The 25,174-nt window shown below is 42.4% G+C and overlaps 1 protein-coding gene across 4 annotated transcripts in view; it reads right to left on the bottom strand.

Moving 5' to 3' along the window:
• DNM3 (dynamin 3) overlaps nucleotides 1–25,174 on the bottom strand; it is a 512,631-nt gene that overhangs the window by 284,869 nt on the left and 202,588 nt on the right. For 3 of the 4 annotated variants that reach the window (XM_058660674.1, XM_058660671.1, XM_058660673.1), the window contains exons 12-14: nucleotides 17,513–17,583; nucleotides 1,041–1,092; nucleotides 247–276 (exon numbers count right to left, since the gene is read on the bottom strand). In XM_058660674.1, coding sequence (XP_058516657.1) covers nucleotides 247–276; nucleotides 1,041–1,092; nucleotides 17,513–17,583 — 153 coding nt within the window. The remainder of the gene's footprint in view (nucleotides 1–246; nucleotides 277–1,040; nucleotides 1,093–17,512; nucleotides 17,584–25,174) is intronic. The other variant, XM_058660672.1, reaches the window with a different exon arrangement.

Raw genomic sequence — 25,174 nt, 5'->3', positions numbered from 1 at the left:
TATTATTACAGCATTTTAGAGTTTACTAGTTCATACCTTTCAGTCACAGCAAGTTATTAGCAGTGAAGGGATGAACTCTCTTTTAAGAGGATTTTTATTTCAATGATAGGGTGTTACAAACAAGACAACCTAAGTTCAAAAAAATTAGTAGGCAGCGCTAGTTGAGTTAATCAGTTAAAGACAAACTGTGCCCTTTGAAAGCAAAATGAAAAAGCAACAGTAAGGCTTACAGAACTTAGCTCGTACAATTTGCCTTGAAGGCGGAAGATTGGTTCCCTGAAATAGCAAAGAATTATATGCTTTAGTTCAGAAAAAAAAAAGATTTTAAAATAAAGTCTGTTATTACCTCTTCTCCTTTCAAAACAATGGCAAAAAATCTAGAGCAGAGGTTTCAATTTGTTCAAAAATTGTACCTCTGAATTTAAAAAAAAAAAGACAAAATCATCATTGTTTTGACTTGAAAAGAAATAACAATGCAAATATTCATTATCACATAAAACATAAAAGAAACAGCAAACTGTCGGAGTTAATGCAACCTCTGCAGAGCGCTGTTAGTGAGACAGCTGGTGGCCCCAAGACAGAAACTCCAGATCCTCATTCTCCAACAGGAGACTCCATCCAACAACTGCCTTCCTGCTGAGCTGTCCCTTCACTGTTACCAGGCTGTGCAACGTGTGAACTAGCCAGCAGCACTGAAAGCTCATGCAACCACTGGCCACAGTTTAACCTTGAATTGACTCACAAATTCAACGTTAAACTCCGGAGTGATGGAAGCAAGCACAATAGGACCTGAGGAATCCAAATTTGAAATGCAGAGCAAGTAGCAGAAAAGTTATTTAAAATAAATCAATATGGTTAATTGCATAAAATGGCCAAAAAACAAATGCACTTCACTCCAAAAATTTTAGAAGCAAAACAAAAACAAAACTGCATTTCAAGCAAAATTTGCGCATGATTAATGTGCATTAAGAGACAGTCAAAGCGGGGTAGTCCACGCTCTTCGGGGTATGCATGCATTGGTTCTCTTACACAATTCCTACCTGATTTCCAATGGTGGCTTTCTTGTGAACCTGACTGCTCCTCTGCTGAGCGCTGAGGAAAAAGGAAAGTGGCACTGAACACACTCACAAGGCTTTGTTTTCTTCTAAACAAGAAGCAGACACTAAAACATACACTCAGACTTTAGGAGAAATGTCAGCAACTGAGGCCGAGCCAATCCAAGTCAGAAAAACCAAATGTAGTGGGACTTCTAATAGCAATTAACCATCACAGCCACAAGTGTAAAAATATCACAGGAAGAAAATCTGAATGCATTCACAGCAGTGTGAGTTGATACAGACTTACAGAATAGATGTAACAAAAATGAAATCAATACTCAATGAGAATATGCTTTGTTCTAAGTGCTTTACCAATAGCAGTGATTTTAATCTTCCCAACAATAATTACCGTGCTCCATGAGGCAAATATTGTGCTTCCATTTGACAGATGGTATGACAGAGTCACACAGAGGTTAAGTCCCTTGGGGCATCTCCAACTGAAACCTATCTTCCTAACTCTGGACAGGTAGAGTTTCTGACAACTCTGCACCCCTACTTTGGTGTTTAATGAGGAGCTCATACTTCATATTTCAAAACTGAACTTCTAATACCCTCCCAAAGATCTGCTACACCCTTGGTCCTCCTCTCGATAATTAGTGTCAACTTGATGGCACACTTTCAAGGGATTAGCCTTCCAAGCGATAAAATCCTCAACAGCTGTTGAGTTTCCCTTCTTGTAATGTATTTAAAACTCAACCATTTTTAAAAAGTCACTTCCACTGCTGCCTCCTTGGTCCAAACCACATCATCTATCAAGTGGATGATTACAATCACACACTATCTACTCTCTGCTTCCACAGTTTCCTTTAATGTCTATTCCTAATAAAGAGATCAGAACAATTCTTATAAAAGGGGATTGTATCACTCTTCTGCTCAAAACTCTCTTACTGCCAACTATAATCTATTCAGAAAGCGAAAGCGAAGATCTTAGAAAGATACACAGGCTTACCTAGGACCCATCCTTCCTCTCCTTGATTCAAACCCCGCTAACAGCATCACTCACTGGAGACTTCTGCCAAAGCAGTCACACCCTCCCACCTCACAGGCCTCATGTCAGCCAGCTACCTGGATGTTCCTCACATTTGAATCCACGTGACTCCCAACGTCTCCTTCAAGGCTTCACTTGAATTTCTCTTTTCTGTGAGGTCCACCGTGATCACCCTATTTCAATCTGGACCTGCCTCCTCCAGGACTATTATCCCCTTTCCTCCCATTCTCTGTCATGTTCAGACACAATGTGCAGTTCATTTTCTCTCAGTTCCCCTCCATTTAAATGCAAGCTCACTGTGATCAGGGTGCATGCTTTGCTAAAAGCTAGATTCCCAAGGATCTGGCAAACAGTGAGTTTCAATAAGTCTTCTACAGAAAGTCCAGTGAGATTGATGCCATAACAGCCTATTTTACACGTAAGTGCAAAGGGTTAAAATCCAGATCAAACATTGACAATTTATGCCCAGAGCACACACACTCGAGTCTCATGTTACTCTCCCCCTCAACACTTTCTTTTGGCAGACCCATTAGTATAAGAAAACACAGCTCAGGCTGACATTGTGACGGCACAGGACGCTTGCGACGCTGGCATCCCATAGTGGAGTGCCAGTGCCAGTTCCAGCCACTCCAGTTTCAACATATCTCTCTGATCCTGCAACCTGGGAACGCAGCAGGAGATGGCCCAAGGACTTGGGCCCCTGGCACCTACATAGGAGACCAGGATGAAGTTCTGCATTCTCGCCTGCTGCAGTCCTTTAGGGAGTAAATGAGGAAGCGAAGGCTCATTCGCTCTCTGTCTCTCTACCCTTCACATAAATAAACTAACCTTTAAAAAGAAAAGACAACTCATTTTGGTTACTCTGGGAAGGCTAGCAACACTCAATTCTTTGTCGGGGTATTTAATAATTTGTAAAGGCTGTTTTATAAATCATTGGAGTAGACTAAATTAAGGAAAGGTAGATTAAAGCTGCCGGTCAACTACCTAAAGAGATGGGATGTTAGGGCTTAGTAGCAAGCTAGAAATCAGTACCAGGCTGAGAACAGTTGTTCAAATAGCTGTTTTTATCATGTTCAAGCTGTTTTCCTTCACTCAATCTCATGAAAATTACACACTCCATTCAGCTGAGAGTGTTCAGAGGGCCAGCAGTGAAAGTCTCCCCTGTAGTTGGGTGGTAGCAGACACTTGCGTATGTTTTTTGTCGTTCAATTTCTAATCTAAAAATTTCAGCTTTTCTCTTCCAAGTTTTTTTGCTATTGTTCCAATTTTTAGTTTAATGCTGAATTCCTTTAGGCTCTGTGGGATTCATCTCAACCATTTCTGGGCATTATCTGCATTGATGTTACACAAGCCTTTTAGTGAGGTTGTGCCTACCCTGGACCATGACCCAGTGTGTGCACAACGCCCTCTGGCTACCCACAGTGCCTTCCCATCACGTCCTGGAACCAGGAGTTCTTCACCTCCTGCCTCCAATCTCTTTCATGCTTTTTTCCCTATGAAATTTACCTCTGCATGCCCTGCAGGTTTCTCCTGTCTTCTAGAAATAAATGAGAAAACTATTCAATGTGACCAGGTCTTCTTCACAGGGTACAGTTATCTCTTCCAAGCATCATAATCAAGTTTTAGAGTATTCTTTACAAGGAAATGTTTTCAATCAAGCACTCATTACTGTTGACAACTCCAGAACTGTGACAGTTGCATAGCTGTTTATTCTCAGTTACCGGGGAACCTAAGCTTGCGTGTGGAACCAGCTGACATCACATCACAGGGAACAAGAGAAGCTAAATGTTTGTTACTGCCTGCTGAACCTGAGCAAAGCATCATTTAAATGGATCTCAGTGTCTCGGCTGTAAAGTGTGTGTGTCAGAAACGTTAGCACCCAGACTCCAAGAAAAAGGTGGAGGGCAGGTTTAGCTGTTGCTGCTTTACAATCACACTAAATTATGCATGCTTTCCATTTCAAGAATAGTCTTGTTGACTCTGTACATGCAAATATACTCTCATTCATGAAGCATTTAAATTCTGAAGTTACTTAGTAAGAGAGATAAAAAGTAAATAAGCTACGCAGTTAGAAAGCAATCCTTATGATTCTTCAGTATGCTATTATTACTTAACTAGAAGTATTATAAACCATTTATTTATGATTATATGCATTGTAAACGTTAAGATTTGCAAATTCATATAAGATCCTGGATATCTTTTTGGATATAGGCCCTAAACTGGTTATTTCTACAAAATTATAGAATGTACCTATTTATAACTCTTTAATTTGATATGAGTAAAAAAGTTAGGATACCAAGTCTGAGGGAAATAAAAGCATGAACAGGATACAGTTCTTGTGATCAGAAGCATACAATTGATCTACTGCCATTAAGAAGATGTACATACAAAACACAAAATAATCAATAAAAATAAAGGCATGGGAAGGACTTTGTCCTGGTTAAGACCCCTAGCTCCCAGTGTCGCAGTGCCTGTGTCGACACTTCAGCTCTACCCCTAAGCCCAGCTTCCAGCTGACTCACAATCAGGAAGGCAGCAGGTGTTGGCTCAGATATTTGAGTTTCTGTCCCAATCTAGTAGACCAGATTTATGTCTCAGCTATTGGTTTCGGTCTGATCAAGGAAGACCACTGTGTATATGTGGATACCAAACAATGCAAAGGTTAGTTCCTCCATCCCCATACACAATAAATAAATTAAAATTTAAAAATCAATGTATGTGAGTGTAATATAAATCTGAAAAACATGCTTCTGTTTTAATGTGGGACATAGGAGCTGACACACACTTTCTCACTTATCAGTTAAATTCCTGCCACACACAAATTGCTTTGGAATGCTTTGCTAGAACATTAAAATATGAAAACCAAGCTAAGTTTATTGGTTTAGGGGCCAAAACATGCTGATCCTAAAAGTAGATAGTAAAAAGCTTAAATTCTTATAAAAATAAGAATTCAAAGAAAAACATGCAGAGTGCTACCTCTCACCTCAAACTGTCAATTTTTTTTTTTTGCAATTTCTCTCTATCCTCGCATATATAACAAAGAATTTAAAACAACAGGGGAATATTCCAGGGGTTGTGTGATAATATGTCAAATAAATTCCTTTTGCATAGTCTGAGTTGACATTAGAGAGATAATAAATATCCTTATGGTACAATCTGAATAGAGATTTAGAGCAGAAAACTTAAAAGGAAAACTTTAATACAGCAAGACAACCTGCATTCCAAGAGAATAGACTGACATCAATAATGCCATGTAGTAGCAAGCTGAGGCATGTGGGGCAGTCACGGAAGGTAACACCATTGAAGCAGAGTCATTCACTACTGGCTTCAGGGGGGAAGTGACCTTCTAGGCAACCTAATACGGAAACTGTGTGTTGGGGTCAATTAAAGAGAGCTCAGTTATTTCAGCGAAGGCAATGGAAAATGTTAAATGTTTCTGAGCCAGAAAACAGCATGATCAAAGCAGCAATTCAGTGAAACTATAGGTATGACTGAGTGGGAAGCAGTGAAGACAAGAGGCTGGCAGCCCAATCCCTTCCTTTCAGACTGCTAAAATCCTGCCCTGCCTTTAAAGTCCCATCAAGTATTATTCCGAGATTATGTTTTGTCTTATGGCCTCAGCGAGTACCTCTAGGACTATGTTGAATAGCAGTGGAGATAACGAACATCCTTGTCTTGTTCCAGATCTCAGTGGGAAGGATTCCAGTTTTTCTCCATTCGGTATGATGCTGGCGTTGGGTTTTTCATATATTGCTTTGATTATGTTGTAGACTGTTCCTTCTATGCCTACATTGGTTAGGGTTTTTAGCATGAAGTGGTGTTGGATTTTGTCAAAAGCTTTATATGCGTCTATTGATACTATTATGTGATTCTTGTTTTTCAGTTTTTGGATGTGGTGTATCACATTTATGGATTTCCAAATGTTGCACCATCCCTGCATTCCAGGGATGAATCCTACTTGATCCGGATGAATGACCTGTCTGATGTTTTTTTGAATTCTATTGGCTAGGATTTTGTTGAGAATCTTAGCATCAATGTTCATCAGAGTGATAGGTCTGTAGTTTTCCTTCTCTGTAGTTCTCCATCCTGTTTTGGGATTAAGGTGATGTTGGCTTCATAGAATGAGTTTGGAAGGGTTGCTTCCTTTTCTATTGTTTTGAAGAGTTTGTAGAGGTTTGGGGTTAGTTCTGTTTGGAATGTGTTGTAGAATTCTGTAGTGAAACCGTCTGGGCCTGGATTTTTCTTTATTGGGAGATCTTCAATCACTGATTCAATCTCCACTTCAGTTATGGGTTTGTTCAGGTCATTTATTGCCTCTGGGCTAAGTTTTGGTAGGTGGTGGGAGTCTAAGAACTTTTTCATTTCTTGGTGGTCTTTCTGATTTGTTGGAGTACAGTGCTTTGTAGTAATTTCTAATTATTTTCTTAATGGCTACAGTGTCTGTTGTTATGTTGCCTTTTTCATCTTTGATGCTGTTAATTCTTGCTTTCTCTTGTTTTTTCTTTGTCAGTCGGGCCAGTGGGGTGTCTATTTTGTTTATCTTCTCAAAAAACCAGCTTTTTGATTCGTTGATTTTGTGTATAGTTTTTTAAATTTTTATTTGGTTTATCTCCTCCCTTGTTCTGATGATTTCTTGTTTCCTATTGTGTGTGGGGCCTTTCTGCTGCTGCTTTTCCAATTCCTGGAGGTGTGTGCTTAATTCCTGTATTTGGCGCCTTTCTTGGGCCTTGACATGAGCTCCAATTGCAATGAGCTTACCACATAGCACTGCTTTAGCAGTGTCCCACAAGTTTTGGAATGTTGTATCAGGGTTTTCATTGGTTTCAATAAATTTTTTTTATCTCTGCTTTAATTTCTTCTCTGACCCATTGATCGTTTAACAGCATATTGTTCAACTCCAAGAGTTTCTATATTTCCTGGGGCATTTTGAATTGCGATTTCCAGTTTCATTCCATGGTGGTCTGAGAGGGTACATGGTATGATTCCAATCTTTTTGAAGTTATTTAGATTTCTCCTTTGTGTCCTATCATGTGGTCGATCCTGGAGAAGATGCCATGCACTGCTGAAAAAAATGTATAATCTGTGGCCTTAGAATAAAAAGCTCTATAAATGTCTACCAAGTCCAGATTTTCTATTATTTGTGTGAGCTGTGTTGTTTCTTTGTTGAATTTTTGTCTCATTGATCTATTGGTGTTAATGGGGTGTTGAGGTCACCCACAATTATTGTATGTGTATCTATGTCTCCCCTTAAGTCCATAAGTAATCGCTTCACGTAGCTAGGTCTGTTTGAATTCGGTGCATAGATGTTTATAATGGTAATTACTTCCTGGTGGATCATTCCTTTCACCAATTTAAAATGTCCTTCCCTGCCCCTTTTGATGTTTGTCATATTGAAGTCTATTTCATCTGAAATTAGGACAGCTACCCCAGCCTTTTTTTTCTCGTCCGTTGGCATGAAATATCTTTTTCTATCCCTTCACTTTCAGTTTCTTAGCATCTTTTCTGGTTAGATGTGTCTCTTGCAGGCAACAGATAATTGGGTCCTGTTCGATGATCCATTCCGTTAATCTGTGTCTTTTGATTGGTGAGTTTAGGCCATTTGTGTTAAGAGTTAATATTCAAAGGTTGCAATTTTGCCCTGCCATGTGTGTGTGTGTTTGTGGGTGTTGGTATCTGTTTAATTGCCCTTCCTGTGTGGACTTTAGTCGGGAGACCTTCCTGTTTGCCATCTTTGCTTATGGTTTACCTCCTTTTTTTCTGGATTTACTGCATTTCTGAGGAGATTTTGTAGAGCTGGTTTTGTGCTGACATATTCTTCTAGTTTCTCTTCCCTATGGAAGTATCTGTTTTTGTTTTCAAATACAAATGAGATCTTTTCTGTGTACATTATTCTTGGTTGACAGTTGTTCTGTTTCAGGATTTGGAAGATATTTGTTCATTCTCTCCTTGCTGGTAGGGTCTCTTCAGAGAAGTCAGCAGTGATTCTGATCGGTTTTCCCTTATATGTGGCCTTTTCTCTGCTTCATACTTGTCTCAGGATTCTTTCTTTGTCTATGTTGCAATGGAACTTGAGCATCATATGTCTGAGTGAGGATCTCTTTGGATCATATCTGTTGGGAGTTCTCAGTCCATCCTGGATCTGGGTTGGGTTCATGTTCCATGTGTTTTGGAAGTTTTCCTGAATAATTTCATTGAGCATCATTTGTATTCCTGACTCTCTTTCCGCTCCTTCGGGAAGGCCTATAATCCTGATATTTGATTTTCTAAGGTTGTCTTTCATTTCCTGTATGGTCTTGTTGGCTTTGTTCAGACTTGTCTCCAGCTGTTTAATGAGCTGACTACCTTCATTCTGCATGTCTTCAGTTTCAGAGATCCTCTCTTCTGCTGTATTTATTCTGTTGGTTAGACTCTCAACTTTGTGGTATAAGTCAAGGATTTTGCTTTTGACTTGTTGTATTTCTGTGACTATGTGGTTCTTGAATTCCTTGAAGTCTTCCCAATTCTTCTCACTGTCTCTGACGAATTTTATCATTATTTTTTAAAATTCCTTGTCTGGTAGAATTTCAATGTCTTCAGCTCACATCTCTGAAGTAGATACTGGCTTTTGGTCTTTTTTTGGTGGCGTGCTTGCTCTCTCGTCTTGATCATTACTTTTTCTGATACCTCTTCCCATTGTGTTATTGTTTCTTGTTGATTTGGGGGATTTATTCTGATTTGTGTATCCACAGTTTTTGGTCTCAGTGCAGTAGTCTGGAGTAGGTTTGAGTCTGCTACTGCTTTTTGGTTTGCATATGGAAGAGAATTTCTCTGAGTTCTATTGGGGGGACATTTGACGAGGGTGGGCGGTAGGATAGCTTTGTTAACTCCTGGATATATATATAACCCTCTGTAGCTGGGTTTCTCTAAGGTCTGTTGGCTATGGCATCATCCCATGTGTGTCTTCAAGGGTAGGGTGTAGTAGCAACACTTTGTAGCTTCAGGACTCCGTGTCTCTGGTCTGGGCAGATTAGGAGACCCCCAGTGCCCCTCAGGCCTGTGAAGGGGTATGTCTCAGGCTGCCAGGGGCTCTGGCTATGGGCGTCGGGACCACGGTCTCGGAACCTGCAGTTGTGTCCTGATGAGAAACCCAGGCGCCAGTTCGCTGAGCAGCCACCAAGCACGATCCTGCAGAGAGAGTGAGGTAGTGCACATCACCGGCACCTCACCACCTCGGAGCCTTCAGGCATGGAGTAGCATGACCCTGTCCTGACGTGAGACCCAGGTGCCAGTATGCTAAGGGGCTGCCAAGCACGATCCTGCAGAGAGAGTGAGGTAGCGCACGCCACTGCTGCCATACCGCTGGGGGACCTGTAGGAGCATTCTGTTCAGTCCCTATACTAATTGGAGTGTCAGGTTCTCACACAGTTTCAGTCTCGGAGAATTCCGCTGGGGTGGGGGGAGCAGGGGCACCAAGCAGGATCAGGCTGCTTGTGGCTCTCTCAGGAAGCGAGATCTGGGGGGCCCTTTACCCCAGCTGCCCCTGCCTCGCTGGGACCCTGGGTGCCCTGGCATCGCCAGCGCAAGTGCCAGGAAGCCTTCAGGCCAGGACCCACCCGAGGCACCTGGAGCATCAAGCACTCTCAAAGCTCTGGTTGCTGGGAATTCTGCCAGGGGGAGGGGCACGAGCGAGTTGTGCTCCATGTGGCACTCTCTGAAAGTGTGCCCCTGGTTCACCCTCCACTGGAGCCTCTGTCCCTCCCGCGGACCATCGCTGCCACAGGTGGGTGTATTTGTAAAAGGCAAACTCTCTAGCTGTCTCCCTCTTCTCTGGGTCGGCCAGGTTTCCCGCTGGCACTCCCCCTGCCTGGGGCAACTCACGTTTCGAGTGGGTCGTTGTTTTCCCTGTCTTCTTTCTCTGGATTCCTTCCAAGTTATATGGTTCTTCTTGGGTGCTCGATGTCCAGGGAGCTTCAGGCACTCTTCCCTACAGTTCTCTGGTCTGCTGCACTCCCCTTTGCTAACACGCCGTGTCCCTCTTTCACCGCATCTTCCTCTATGCCTGCCCTCCTTGGTCAGCCATCTTGCCCCTCTAAAATATAATTCTTAACCTAAAATCTAGGATTATGGGCTACTAAAGAAGACTCAGAATGAAGTTTGGCTAGAGTATAAAAAGAAAAAAGCAGACGATAACAGTGAATTTTGAAGCAAAAGAACAGTGCTCCAAGGAGAGGTTAATGGTGTCCACTGAAGGACCAGGACTGTCCAATGGAGTAACTGGTTTTTTCCTACAGAAAGGCATTCTCAGTAGAGTGCTGTGGTAGAAACCAGGCTTCAGTGGGACAAAAAGGGAAAGAGATTGGATAAAGGGAAGAGGACTTCACACTGAATCAACTCAAAGAGGGTTCAGCCACAGCAGCCACCTCTCAAGTCCCTCAAATAGGCAGATCACATGGTAATTATCAGGTGTTCCTCTTGTTGAAGAGACTTGGAATTGGAGCACTACCCAGAACATGGCAACGCTCAGACCAAGGGCTAGGGCAGTGCAAAGAAAGGCCCACGTTCTACATTTCAGTGGCAGGGCATTTAAGGATTTGACTGATAGACCAGAGGCCTAGGGCTTACATAGCAGCAGCTAAAATATATGCTTCCTTTTTCTCTTCTAAATCTCACCACTGTAGGTCTTCATCAGGCCATTAATAAAGTAGGGTTGTATTTAGCATATCACAGAGATGTGTATCCAAAACAGTAATGTGCAGCCAATTCTGGCAACGAAATTACAACTTTAAGTAACTTAAATTTTAAAAATATTTTCCTTCGTCTCACTAGTCATATTTCAATAGCTCTATGTATCTAGAACCTACTGCACCAAGCAACTCAGTTTATTAACTATTTTTACACATCAGAAAATCCTATTGTTAAAATGCCACTGAAGAATAGCAAAGCTCACTTAGAAGGTCCTCTGTATTACCCCCAAGGAAAACATAAACACTTTTTGATAGTCTTGGAAGTATTATTCATCACATGTAGGGCTGGCTGCAACCAGACTTCAGGAGAAGAAGAAATCATGTCAATTCCAACTATAAGATCCTTAGTGAAGTGTCAGGCTGAGTACCATACAAGAATATCCTACAGAACTTGGAGGCCTCTAAAAGAAGGATCAGTCAGAGCTTAAGATTCATTTTAAGGATGGAGACGAAGTTCAAAATAGGTTTTGGAATGAAAGATAACAGCAAGAACTTATTTACGATAGCAGCTAGAAGCCTGTGTCCCCCAGCAGTATCCACGTTTAACTTTTGGCTCTGATATCCTCCCACTGTGACCTCCTGCTGATGTGGACCTAAGAGGCAGCACTGATGCTTCAGCCACATATCTAAGATACTAGGATTGAGCTGCTGGCTTTGGTTCAGTCTGACCCAGTCTAGATCCTTGCTGGCCTCTGGAGAGTGAATATCTGATGGAAACACACACACATATTCTCCTTTAAATGAATGAATAAAACTTTCCAAATGCTCACAACATTGGAGTTATGAATTACTTGAGCAGGTGCTATTAATGATATCCTCCCAGGGTACACAACAATATCTTTCTACCTGAAAAATTCAGGAAACAAACTTTGGAATGAATTAAACAAAGACCTTTCTATGCTCTTACATATAGGTTTAGATTCCACACACAAAAAAAATCTCACATAAGAATAAGAACTTGAAACACTATTATAACAGAAGATACTCATGTGTTATAGGGCAAACAAAGGAATGTGAAAGGAAAAACCAAAAGTGCTCTGGGACTTGGTGGCAGGGCTCAAATATGCTGCCCTCAGTAAAATGGCAACAGAGGCATTCCAGGGGATCAGGAAGGAGATACAATGAATGTTACAACCCATAGAATTTTCATGGTGCTCATATAACAAGAACTGGAATCTACACACTGCATAATTTCAACTGTGAGAAAACAGGTGTAGAGACCTATTCTACAAACTGAAAAACAAACAGACCCTGCTCTGCTGATTGCTGTGTGCAGATAGGATTTTAATGGCCCAAACGCAGCACATCTTTCTTTTAGCTCATGGTCTGCATAAATCTTAGTAACTCAGAAGGCAAGTTGTGTTGTGGAACAACATTTAAAAATCCACTTCCGAAGGTATTCAGCTAACAAACTTGCCCTTCTGTTAGAACAGCAGGATTAAGAATGAGAAGTGAATGAAGGAACAATTGGACTGATTCTTGCTTTCTTAAATAGCGAAAACTAGTGGAATTATTTAAGCAAATAAAGTTATGGCACTTTCTTCAAAAAAGAATGACAAAGTAAACACTTCAAGTTACAAGGAAAGCTGACGTTTTCTTCTGAAATACTGAATGTTTAGGCTAAGAAGCCATAATATAGTTGAAAGACCGAGTTTTCAGAAGTCAGGAAATTCCACAGCAAGCCTACAGCAGTGCTTGCTTGGACACATCACACATGGTACATATTTTACGGTCCATGTTTGACAAACAACTGGGGGATGGAGAAGAGGGTTCTCATAGTCAACATGGCAGAATAAACTGTACAACAGGAAAGAGAATTCTGAAATATCCTGAGCACTACTCCAAAACTAAACATTTTATTAATCTACTTTTACCCATTTGTTCTCCTTTTGCAAAAAAAAAAAAAAAAAAAGGCTTAGAGCATAAGTTGTCCCAGTTGAAAAAGTTAGATGTGTAAGACACTATGTACATTACCCAGTGATAAATCTGAGAAATGCCTCTCTTCTTGGCAACTCTCTACAGAAAAACTCCGGAAACAAATGCTTATATTCCTCAACCCCAGACCTTAATTATCTATCTTGGGAAATTAAAAATACTTACATAATTGTCTTCAAATATGGCTTGACTTTTCCTCCTTGATGGAAACAGCATTCCTGCCAACTTTAAAATTTATAGCTACCACCATATTTTTTTGATTTCTAAAAGCACAGAAAATACCACAACCCCTCAAAGTGATTTTGAAATGTACATTTCTTCATCTTCATAATGATCCCATGTCACGTGGAAATGTATTCCAACTTAGCATACAGATGGGAAGATCATTTAGCTCTGAGTCTCAGTGTAAAATATGACATTTGGAGATAATGACATTAGGAATGAAAAATATGGCATGGCCATAATACTTAAATCAGTATACATTTCATGAAGACAGTAAAACGGCACATCTCATCTAGTAACCATGTGTTTTGTGTGTGTGTATGTGTGTGTGTGTGTGAGAGAGAGAGAGAGAGGGAGAGAGAGAGGAGTCACTTCTCTAAACGATACCACAGTTTTCTAAGGTACTTCCAATAACTTCATCAATTTGCTTCTCGGACATCCTGAGAGAGGTACGAGAGAGAGTGTTTAGCACTGTGCCTGATAGACCCAGTGGAGTTAGCTGGAATAAGGCTAACGGCCTTGCCAAAAGCCAAATCAAAACCGGAAAAATAAATGGGACTGCTGATTCCCAGGTTAGTTCCTTAAACCACGACTTAGGCACACAGTTTATATTAGAGGAAAAATACACAAAATTGCTGTATTTCCAGAATAGTTTTCCCATTTTCCTTTTTCTCTCCAACATCATAAAATTCAGTGCCTATCTCACTGCTGGTAACATGAAGGCACCCATCTGAGCCGCAGAGACCGCACCAAGACTGTTGGAGAGCATGAAATCTGGGGCCAGTGTGTAGCGATGCCACAGAGATGCACAGAGCACACAGCACAGTGCCCATGCGCAGCTGCTGCGAGGCAGTGCCAATGACTCCAGCCACCTACAGGGGAGCCTGGAGTGAGAGCCCCACTCCTGGTTCACATCTGGCCCAGCCGTAACCATTCTAGCCAGTTAGGAGTAAATTGATGGATGGGAGCTGTCTCTCTCTAAGTCTCTCCCTCCCTTTGCGCCTCAAATAATCAATTGGAACAATTATATATGCCTCTGAAAACTTAGAAATCAGTATGATGCTATATCTCAACAGCATCTCAGGAAGAAAATATTGAAATTTACTGTGGTAGAAATTTTGTTAAAAAAGGAAAGAAAAACAAAAAGTCAAGGTAATCCAGGGGAAAAACGTTTCGAGAACAGTGATAAAACTCAAGTTCTAGTACTGGCTACAAGGTTCAAAACTTGAATTCTGGGCCCTGTGGCAAGGCCTAGCGGCTGAAGTCCTCGCCCTGCACACCCGGGGATCCCATGTGGGCGCTGGTTCTAATCCCAGCAGCTCCACTTCCCATCCAGCTCCCTGCTTGTGGCCTGGGAAAGCAGTTGAGGACGGCCCAATGCTTTGGGACCCTGCACCCGCATGGGAGACCCAGAAGAGGTTCCTGGTTCCCGGCTTCAGATCGGCACAGCACCGGGCATTGTGGTCACTTGGGGAGTGAATCATCGGACGGAAGATCTTCCTCTCTGTCTCTCGTCCTCTCTGTATATCTGACTTTGTAATAAAAAATAAATAAATCTTAAAAAAACTTGAATTCTTCCAAAATGCTTAAGACCTTTTCTGCATTCTCCCCCTTTGAACTTCTAAGTTATTGTGTCACATTAACATCTACATGTGTGAAATTTTTCGAAGAACCCGACTGATATTTGTAATCCACAAAGATCAACATTAAAAGCAGCATTCCTGTCATTTCAAATGACTCAAGGATTTATTTGTTTTTTAAACTCTTCATAGAAGAAAGTAAACTTCATGGACAATGCGTCCACTTAAATTATTACATGGGAAGGCCGGCATGGTGGCATAACATAGTAATCCTCCACCAGCTGGTGCTGGCACCCCATATAAATTTCAGTTTGTGTTCTGGTTGCTGTACTTTACTATCTAACACTGTGTTTATGGCCTGGGAAAGCCCTGGAGGGTACCTGAAGTCCTTGGGGGTACTGCGCCCATGTGGGAGACTGGGAAGAAGCTCCTGGCTCCCAGTTTTGGATCGGCTCAGCTCTGACAATTGCAACCATTTGGGAAATGAACAAGTGGATGGAAGATCTCACTCTGTCACTCCCTCTGTGTAACTGACTTTAAAATAACATAAATCTTTAAATAAATAGCTAAGTGTGTTTTCTACACTTTTCCATTATAGACAAGATCTAGAAAGAAAGTAAAAGCATTTTTTTTCTCTTTGTTTATCTACCTCCCTTCCCCCACCCCAAAATGAGTTTGTCATAGACCACCTGGACATCACTGGCTGTCAGAGAAACCAAACATTTTCAAATACAGGGTAAGGAGGTGTATGATTCTGGCTGCTTTTTAATTTTAAAATAGTGCAAATGGGCTCAGCGAGGTAGCCTAGTGCCTAAAGTCTTCACCTTCTACGCCCAGGATCTCCTATGGGCGTTGGTTCATCTCCTGGCTGCTCCACTTCCCATCCAGCTCCTTGCTTGTGGCCTGAGAAAGCACTTGAGGACGGCCCAAAGCCACGTGGGAAACCCAGAAGAAGATCCTGCCTGCTGGCTTTAGATCGGTTCAGCTCCATCTGCTGTGGCCACTTGGGAGTGAACCAGCACTCCTGACTTTCTAATAAAAATAAACAAATCTTTCATTTTTTAAAAAAGTGCAAATGATCAGCATGATGCTGATAAGAGAGAAGGAAGTGGGTCTGTGTAACAAGCTACCATGGGGCCCGGTGGCATGGCCTAGCGGCTAAAGTCCTCGCCTTGCACACCCGGGGATCCCATGTGGGCGCTGGTTCTAATCCCAGCAGCTCCACTTCCCATCCAGCTCCCTGCTTGTGGCCTGGGAAAGCAGCTGATGACGGCCCAATGCTTTGGGACCCTGCACCCGCGTGGGAGGCCCGGAGGAAGTTCCTGGCTCCTGGCTTCAGATCGGCACAGCACCGGCCGTGTGGTCACTTGGGGAGTGAATCATCGGACGGAAGATCTTCCTCTCTGTCTCTCCTCCTCTCTGTATATCTGACTTTGTAATAAAAATAAATAAATCTTAAAAAAAAAAAAAAACAAGCTACCATGGCAAATAACTCCCCAGAGGTTGGAGTGGTCACTGCTTTTGGAAAAAAAAATCAGGTATGCAAGGAAACATTTATCTCTATGTTCTAACATGTTTACATGTATGTCACAGACAGGAGACAGTGGAAGAAAACCACTAGATAGCACTAGATAGCAATAGGCACTGGATTCAAAACATATCTACACCATTGGTTATGTCAGTAAAATTACCACCGAGATTAGAATGAAACAATTTTTGTCAAATAACTGGGGATTTTCAAAAACCTGCCCATAAATTCCTCAGACGAATATTTAGTGTAGGTCACATGACCTGCATATCTGTTTTCTCTAAGTCAGAATGTAATAACATCGATTACTTACACAATTTGCATTTTTTGTTTCGTTTATCCCTGTTCTTTTTTTAATTCATTTATTTTTATTGGAAAGGCAGATGTACAGAGAGGAGGAGAGACAGAGAGGAAGATCTTCCATCTGCTGATTTACTCCCCAAGTGACAGCAACAAGCAAAGCTATGCTGATTTGAAGCCAGGAGCCAGGAGCTTCTTCCAGGAATCTCACAAGGGCGCAGGGTCCCAAGGCTTTGGGCCGTCCTCTACTGCTTTCCCAGGCTACAAGCAGGGACCTGGATAGGATGTGAAACAGCCAGGAGATGAACCAGTATCCATATGGGATCCTGGCAAGTTCAAGGTGAAGACTTTGGGTGCTAGGCTACTACGCCAGGCCCTGTCCCTGTCCTTGGACACCTCATTTAGATGAAAGCATAAAAACTCTTTTATAATTTAGATAAAATAAGCTATGTTTTATATACTTGATTTTGGAACCACTTATCTCTCATAAATACATGTTAGACAGAGTTAAGATTCTTAAATCGAACAGAAATTGCTTTCACTATTGGGCAGGAAACATTTGTGAGTTAAGGACTTGAATGCTGCATAACCAACATTTATAGCTAACTATAATGCCTACATGACAATATCTACAAAGAACAGTTACACACACACACACACACACACACACACACACACATCATGCCACCACACTGCACTTCTGAAAAAACATTAACTTCAAGAGAACACATTTAAGGCAGGAAGGACAGTTTCCAAAGTGGATCTCTACATTCTTACGTCAGGAAGTTGAAATACCACGTACTTGATATTTCCAGCTAATGAGAGAAATTGTGCTCAAATTCCACATTTGTTTCTGCTTATTTATAAGAGTTCAAGTACAAACTGCACACCGTCATCTGAGCTGACTGCTATACATGGGTTTATATGCAGAACAGAGCCAGCTACTTTATCAAAAGAGCACTAAATTTCTTTGTCCCATGGTCATGGAAATCAGATCTCTTAGGTAAGTGAGTTCAGACTTAATCCCGATGGCACAGGAATTAGTCTCAAAAGGTAGGGAAGTTGTGTTAGGAAGTCATAAGGCATGTTCTAGAAAAACCAGCAAGAGGAGTGCATATATGTACCAATGTTTCACGTACTTTGCAAAGCCTATGAAGTCTTCATGGTTGGTGTTGATGTAGGAAACTTGAATGTCAATCAGTAGCAGTACCTACAAGGAAAAAAGAAACATTCCTGTGAAAGCCTGTCTTCCGAATTCCCCACCATTTAATTCACTAGCCGTCTCTACAAATTATTTCTACATTTAATTTTTAAAAGAGCATACCAATTACAATGAACATTTCATTCATTTTTCTTCATTAGACTAAAAACTTCATACTCATATTTTCTAAGGATTTATTTATTTATTTGAAGTCAGAGCTTCAGGAGGTCAAAGGGAGAGAAAGAAAGCTCTTCCATTCACTGGTTCATTCCCCAGATGGCCATAGCAGGCAGTGCTAGGCCAGGTCAAGCCATCCTTCCCTACTTTCCCAACCTATCAGCAGGGGCTTGGGTCAGTAGCAGAGCAGCAAAGACATGAATTAGGGACAATATGGGATGCTGGCTTTGGAGAAAGCAACTTCCCCCACTATGCCACAATATTGGTCCCTAAATTCTTACGTGAAAAAGCCATATGAAAAGTAAATGTGTACCACAAGAAGAGAAGAGTTTATACACATGTACCATTTACTAACCTAACACAGAACCTGAAATCCTTCCACTGTAAAAGCTAGGCACAACGCAAGGACAGCACAGCAGGCAGGAAGGCCTATGAGGGGCTGCTCCGGATTTTCTACTCCTGTGCACACCATCTACTAGCCATCAACCTGCAACATTACCTTTCCTTTTCTTCTCCCTTGCCATCTATTTGAAGGTCCCTGTAGGCAATCAGGGAAAGCATCTCCAACAATTCAAAACAGAAACACAAATATAAAACCTGCCTGAGATCAGTAGCGTGCACCACAGGACTGTGACATCAGTCAGATCTCTGTCGGACTGTCACTCCTTCAGAGGACTCTTGCCCGCCGAGTCCATCTAAGCTGGTGCTCCTATCACTTTCTGTTGTCCCACCCTGCCTTATTTTCTTCGGCAGCTCTACCACCAGCTGACATTCAGAGTTCTTTGGCAAACCTCACCCACCTCCACTGCTCTATTTCCAGTGCTAGGGAACAGTGTCTGAACATGCAGAGTCCGCCAAGGTCTGCAAAGTAAGTAACTGAATACAAGTCCCGGATAATATGAAATGGTAAGAGGTGGGTAGGGCAAGCAGAAACTGTGAGAAAGTTTTATGCCAGATACATTCAACACTCAGTTCTTCCTGAATTTCTTTTGTTCTCCTAACTGGGCCATATGTTTCTATGACACAGAGATGTGTTGGCTGGAAAGAATATTTCAGAAGTCCTGCCCAAATATTACTGGCGTGTTCTGCTTCCATTCAGCTGAATGAGCCTTTGATGACCACTACGAGTATTTTTACACTGGTTCCCTCCACTGAAGGTAAGATTTAAGTACATCAGAATCCTCATGGTAAGACTTCAGAGACATTCTTGTTTTATTTTTGATGATGCTTACGTAATTCAACAGAGTGGGGAGGGTCGAGGATCCGGGGAAAGTGAGTGAGGCCATTGTTCACACATTTTGTTTTTCTTGTTCCCATATGTGGGGGAGAGAATTACAAGAGGAGAAACCCCGCCTGGCCTCCCCACCGCCGCATCACCCAGGGGATGGCCAACTACTCCCAATGTCACCCCGGGGCCCCATGATGGAGCGTTTTCTGAGGGTTCTGCTCATGTGGTTTCGAGAGTTCTGGGATGCTGCTGGTATCACTGCTCCAAGGATGAGGAAAACCTTCCGAGGTCAACTAGCTGTCATAGTCCACCTCCGAGTCTCCATTGGCCCAGATATTTGCTGTCAAACTTCACTGGGGTAGTTGATGAGCTTGTTCTGCCCTCCATCCTCAGCAAACCAACGGGTGCTGCAGCCCAGCCCTGCCCTGCCTAATGCACACTCAGCCCTCATGTACCACAGGGGCAGCTGCAGCCCCAAGGGTCTCCCATAGGGGAGCACAGCAACCCCCAATAACCGCCACTGAACTGCCCCCAGCTCTAGTTCCTGTACCTGCCAGCACGCGCAGACAACTGGTCAGTTTTCCCTATAATTCCATTGAGATCTTGTATACATTATTGGACACTGAAGCCTAACTCAACCTAACTGACTCCACCCTCCAGCCCACACTCATGCCAGTGGGTGCCACCACCTGTCTAGCGAGCTGGCTCCCAGTCCTGATTCTCATGCTTACCAGTGGGAGTTGCAGCCCATCAGAGAGGAATCCAAAACCTCCCCACTGGACCCAAATCCAACACTGGAACTCACACTGTCCATGTGGCTCTGCAGTGTAGTTCCACAGGACTAGCCCCCAGTCCCAGTACTTGCCAACTGATGCTGCAGCAAAGGCCAACCTGCTTGTCCTCTTTCTGGATTATGCTTGTACTACTGGACACAATCGTACACCCCAGTCTGACTCTCCCCTTAACCCAAGTCACATGTAGGCCAACAGGTATTGTAGCCCTGCTCAGCTTGGTCTGCCCCCAATTCCAGCTCTCACGCTCGCCAACTTGAGCGTGAGCCTAGCAGTGGAGTCACTCGCCTACCAGGCTCACCCCTTCTCTCCTCCCCCATCCTGGTTGTGTGTGTGCTAGTGGGTGCTGCTGCCCAGTCTGGCATGACCCGTCTCACCTTGGCATTTGCCAGAGGGTGCTGTAGCCTGGCCTGGCCCAGTCTGCCCCTGCTCCAGCTTGAACTGGCTGGAGCTGGCAGAGGCATGTCTTACGCAACACTTCCCAGCAGGTACTTCCTCAGGAAAGCCCTTCCTGATTCTAAGGCTTTATCTTTAAAATTTAAAGTTAGGTCAAATGTGACTCCCAGATAGCCTATATATTATAATTACAACATGTGCATATATATGATATATATGTGTGTATGTATACACACACATATCACCTTATGTATTTTGTTTATGGTGTTTAGCACAAATGTAATTATTTATCATATAAATTACTGTTTGATGTTCTCCCTCCCTGCAGGGCTGTAAACTCCATAAGAGAAGGAATTGCTTCTTTTGTTCACTATTCAATCCCAGAACCCAGCAGAACACATATAATAGGTACCAGTAAATATTTGTGGCTATAAATTTTTAGCTATCTAATTTTGTAACTGTTTGTTTCAAAGGAGGCAATTGATTCCTATATAATTAGTATGTGGCCACATACTCCTGTTTGTTGCTTAGTATCCAGTGTGACTGGCAGTAGGACTTTGTTTCTGTGGCTAATCTTAACTGCTCATCTGACCAAATCTTGCTGAGAGTCACCAAGATTCCCACACCCCTCGTCCCTTCCAGAAAAAAAATTAAAATTAACAGATCATTCTTAATCTTCCTTCACTACAAAATGTAAACTCAAAGCAAGAGGCTATTGAACCAAGAACATCACACTTTCAGATCTTCAGGTATAATGATATTTTACTCCTGAAGAAAACTAACAGATTGGGAGAGGCAATCGCTGTTAAATCAGCTGCGACTTGCCTCTTCTCCCATAATAAAGTCAGATTCTGTTCAGTGCTACAGTCCCAAACTATACAATTTGGCCTGGAATTTATATCAACAAACTGTAATAGTTGAGCACAAATAGATTGTTGCCACCATAAGGAAGAAAAGATCTACATAATTCTCAGCATTACCAAAAGTTGTCATTAATATCCTGCATTCACACACATGAACTTGGACTACAGTGAAGGAAAAAAGTAGGGAAAAAATAAAAGCTAAGGCTGTTCTCACTCATTTTCCTGGAAACTGGGAGTCTGTGTTCACCCTAGGAAAAGAGCCAGGTCACATGTGGGGGATAAAAAGGAAAACAACATTTTTTTCTTATTTTTCACTTTCTCAGGGTTTCTCAGTGCCTTTTTAACCCCACAGTTATTGAATATCTTGTTGAACAAAAATGAAGCTACTCCAGGTAGAAATCATGATCCACAAAGTCAACCACTTCAACATGAAGTTACATGTGTGGAAACGTCTAGAGTAATAGCTGGCACACACAGATGTTGAAGGATTTATAATTTGCCATTATTATCTTTTTTTTTTTTGAAGGATACTCCCTTTCCCCTCCTAAAAACTTCCATAGCAGAGGTTGGTCATAACTCCATTTCTAAAAACAAAGTAAGAAACTTTCAAGCATGCCTCAGAGCAGTTCAGGTATAGATGCCTGAGAAAAATGGGTTGTTTTTCTGTCTAGACACGCACTAGTGTCACAGGGCCTAAGGCAGAATCCAAATGTGAGCTCTATCCAAAGTGACCAATTTACATTACCAAAACCAGGCATATTTCTACCACGTCTATCCCCATATCAGAAAGAGCCACTGCCAACTTCTCCAAGAGTTGACAGCTATCAGACCAGGCCACCTGAGATTTACTAAGGAACACACCTGCTTGACTTTCATCTCCCATGTGGGAATGGAAGGCATATGGAAGGCATATGGAAGGCAGCTTCCTTTGAAATTTAAAAAAAAAAAAAAAAAGAATCAATTCTCTATTAGATGCCAATGCTCTCTGAAACGCTTACAAATGTTTCAGTTCACTCTTATTATTGCCCTACTTCAACACGAGCAAAGGAAGTACAGATACCAAAAAACTTGTTCGAAGTAACATAGAAAGCAAGCGGCAGAGTCCGGACCCAAAGTCAGGTGGTCTGAACCAAGAGCCCACAAGCCTGACAACAATGTGACATTTGAGGGAAACAAGTAATGTGAAACACATGGAAGTAAACAACTGATTTAGGTGTGATTACAAATGTGGCTTAAATAGTATTGTACTATTTTTGCCTCAGTATAATTCCTATACAGGTTCCCTATAAGTTAATTTAAACAGGATATCTTATAATTTAAATATTAAATACTGAAGATACTAAATTAGGACACTGGCTTATTTATTTAAGTTCAAGAGTACAGAAGAACTTAACCCTTCTTGGTCCAACAGTATCCAAAACATTAGCTATGGAGAATCTACAACCTTTGGTTATAGACTTTCATTTATTTTTCTTGTTTAATAGTAACTGCTTTATTTCCACTAAGTGACAAAGCCCGTTTTCTCTGTTTTAGTTAACCAGGAATGGAAAAGCTGGAATACAGGCAGGTGTTTGGCTAACATGTCACTGTAGACTCTCATATCCCATTCTGAAGTGCTGGGGTTCAGGTCCTGGCTCAGCACACAATGACAGCTCCCTTTCAATGCACATCCTGGGAGGCAGCAGGTGATGGCTTAAACACCTGGTCCTGATGCCCACATAGAAAAATGATGGAGTTGACAGCTCCAGGATTCAGCTAGGTTCAGCCCTGTCGTCTGGCGGAATAAGTAGGAATAAACCAGGAGATGAAGAAGGCTCTCTCTCTCTTTTGTAAGTTTTTTTTTTTTTTTTTAATTGGAAAGGCAGATTTACAGAGAGAAGAGCTTCCATCTGCTGGTTCACTCCCCAAATGGCTGCAACAGCGGGAGCTGATCCAAAGCCAGGAATTTCCCGAGTCTCCCACCTGGATGCAGGGTCTCAAGGCTTTCGGCCATCCTCTACTGCTTTCCCAGGCCACAAGCAAGAAGCTGGAAGGGAAGTGGAGCAGCTGGAACTGCGTGTAAGATGAGGAATTTAGCCACTAGGCTACTGTGCCTGGCAATCTCACTCTCTCACTCTCTTGTTCTCCCTCTCCCTTGTTCTTCCTCCCTCCCCTGGTCTTTGCTTTTCAAATTAAAAATGAAAATAAAGGGGAAAAAAGTTCAAATACAAATGAAAAACTATGAGCAGTGATCAATTTCAAAGTACAATAAAGCAGTAACAATGCTGCTTACTATCACTCTCAAATGTCCCACACTGCAGGACCTCCATCCTCTGACGCCTGCCACAGCCTCACCCAGCCCCCACCCAGCCCCCACCCAGCCCCACAGCCTCACCCAGCCCTCACCCAGCCCCCTCCCAGCCCCACAGCCTCACCCAGCCCCCTCCCAGCCCCCTCCCAGTCCCACAACCTCACCCAGCCCCCTTCCAGCCCCACAGCCTCACCCAGCCCTCACCCAGCCCCCATCTAGCCCTCACCCAACCCCACAAGCACACTCACTCCAGGCAACACAGGCTGATGCAGCTCCCCTGTATGCCCCCATCTTATGTTTTGTCTCCTTTCATTTCTCCCATTCTATCCCTCCTTCCAACTCACCTGAGAATCAAAAAACCTCGGGATTTTACAAAGAATTTTACAAAAAACCTCGGGATAGAAGTTACAAAGGCAGAAGGAGATGGCTTAGAGCAACATCCCAATGCCATGCACCAGAAACCAGCAATGCAGAGACGTGATTCACCCCAGAACATGCTGTTATTCTTTGGAGAACACATGGCCTCCATCCAGTGTTCTCTCCACAGCATCACACTGCAGCTGTGTCAGGGAATCTAAGAATCTGAAAACTTCTGAATTTCCTATTCAAATGCTTTGCAAGTAACTAAAAGCATCCACTTAAATTATGTTCACATAGTCTTTTACTGTTTTAAAATAAATATCCTCATTTGAAATAATCTTTCCTAATCACTGAATTAGAATTAGAATTAGGAGGCAATTCAAAGGCACTCCCTATATACCATCTATACTTACAAAATTGTTACAAATATCTAAATGGGCAGTTGTTACATTTTATTGAAATCATAGGTTCCATGGATAAATGGGTGATCAGCTACATCAGTTTCCCTCAAGCACTAAAACTAAAGCACTGAGCACTCTAAATAATATTTCAGGAGTTTGTGAACATATTGGAACCCATCTTTGGGCCCAGTTGAAAGCTAGCACCTTTTATTCAGGAGCAGAGATGCAAACTACAACTTATCTTTACTTCCTGATATCTAAGTTTCCATTATACAGTTTACCTCCGAGAATATATATGCATACATGTTTACCTATATATCTGTGTTGCATTTTGCATGAAGGTTGCCTTATATCAGAGAGAACATAAGATATTTGTCCTTTTGGAATTGGCCATTTCACTGAGCATAATTGTCTCCAGTTGAGACCATTTGGTTGCAAACGGTAGAATTCCATTCTTCTTAATGGCTGAGTAGTATGCCACAGAGTAGAAGAACCACTGTTTCTCTATCCATTCCTCTTTAGATGGGCATCTGGGTTGCCCAATAAAACTGTTAAATATACCTTGACAACAGGAAAGTAGAATTTCTACCATTTGCTGTACTTACAATGCCGTGGTACACTTAAATATCAGAACTCCGGACTTGTGACTGTGGCTGAAGCATCAAGCCATTGCAACAATACGGGGGAAATAGTGGTGGGGAGAACGGGGCAAGAGTAAGCAGAGGTGGACAGGAGAACCTCTATACCTACAAGACTGCATCATGGAAAAGAATACTAGAAGGTTCTTACAGGAACCCTTACAGCACAGGAGACCATTTCTCGCAGAGCTCTCTGCTCCCCACAAGGACCCCATACACCACAAGAGATCATTCCTCACAGAGCCCTCTGCTCCCCACAAGGACCCCATACACTACAGGAGATCATTCCTCGCAGAGCCCTCTGCTCCCAACAAGGACCCCACACACCACAGGAGACCATTCCTCGCAGAGCTCTCTGCTCCCCACAAGGACCCCACACACCACAGGAGATCTTTCCTCGCAGAGCTCTCTGCACCCCACAAGGACCCCATACACTACAGGAGATCTTTCCTCGCA

Source organism: Ochotona princeps, chromosome 2 (genome assembly GCF_030435755.1).
Source record: "Ochotona princeps isolate mOchPri1 chromosome 2, mOchPri1.hap1, whole genome shotgun sequence".
Lineage (NCBI taxonomy): Eukaryota > Metazoa > Chordata > Mammalia > Lagomorpha > Ochotonidae > Ochotona > Ochotona princeps.
This window is presented reverse-complemented; position numbering and strand designations above follow the sequence as displayed.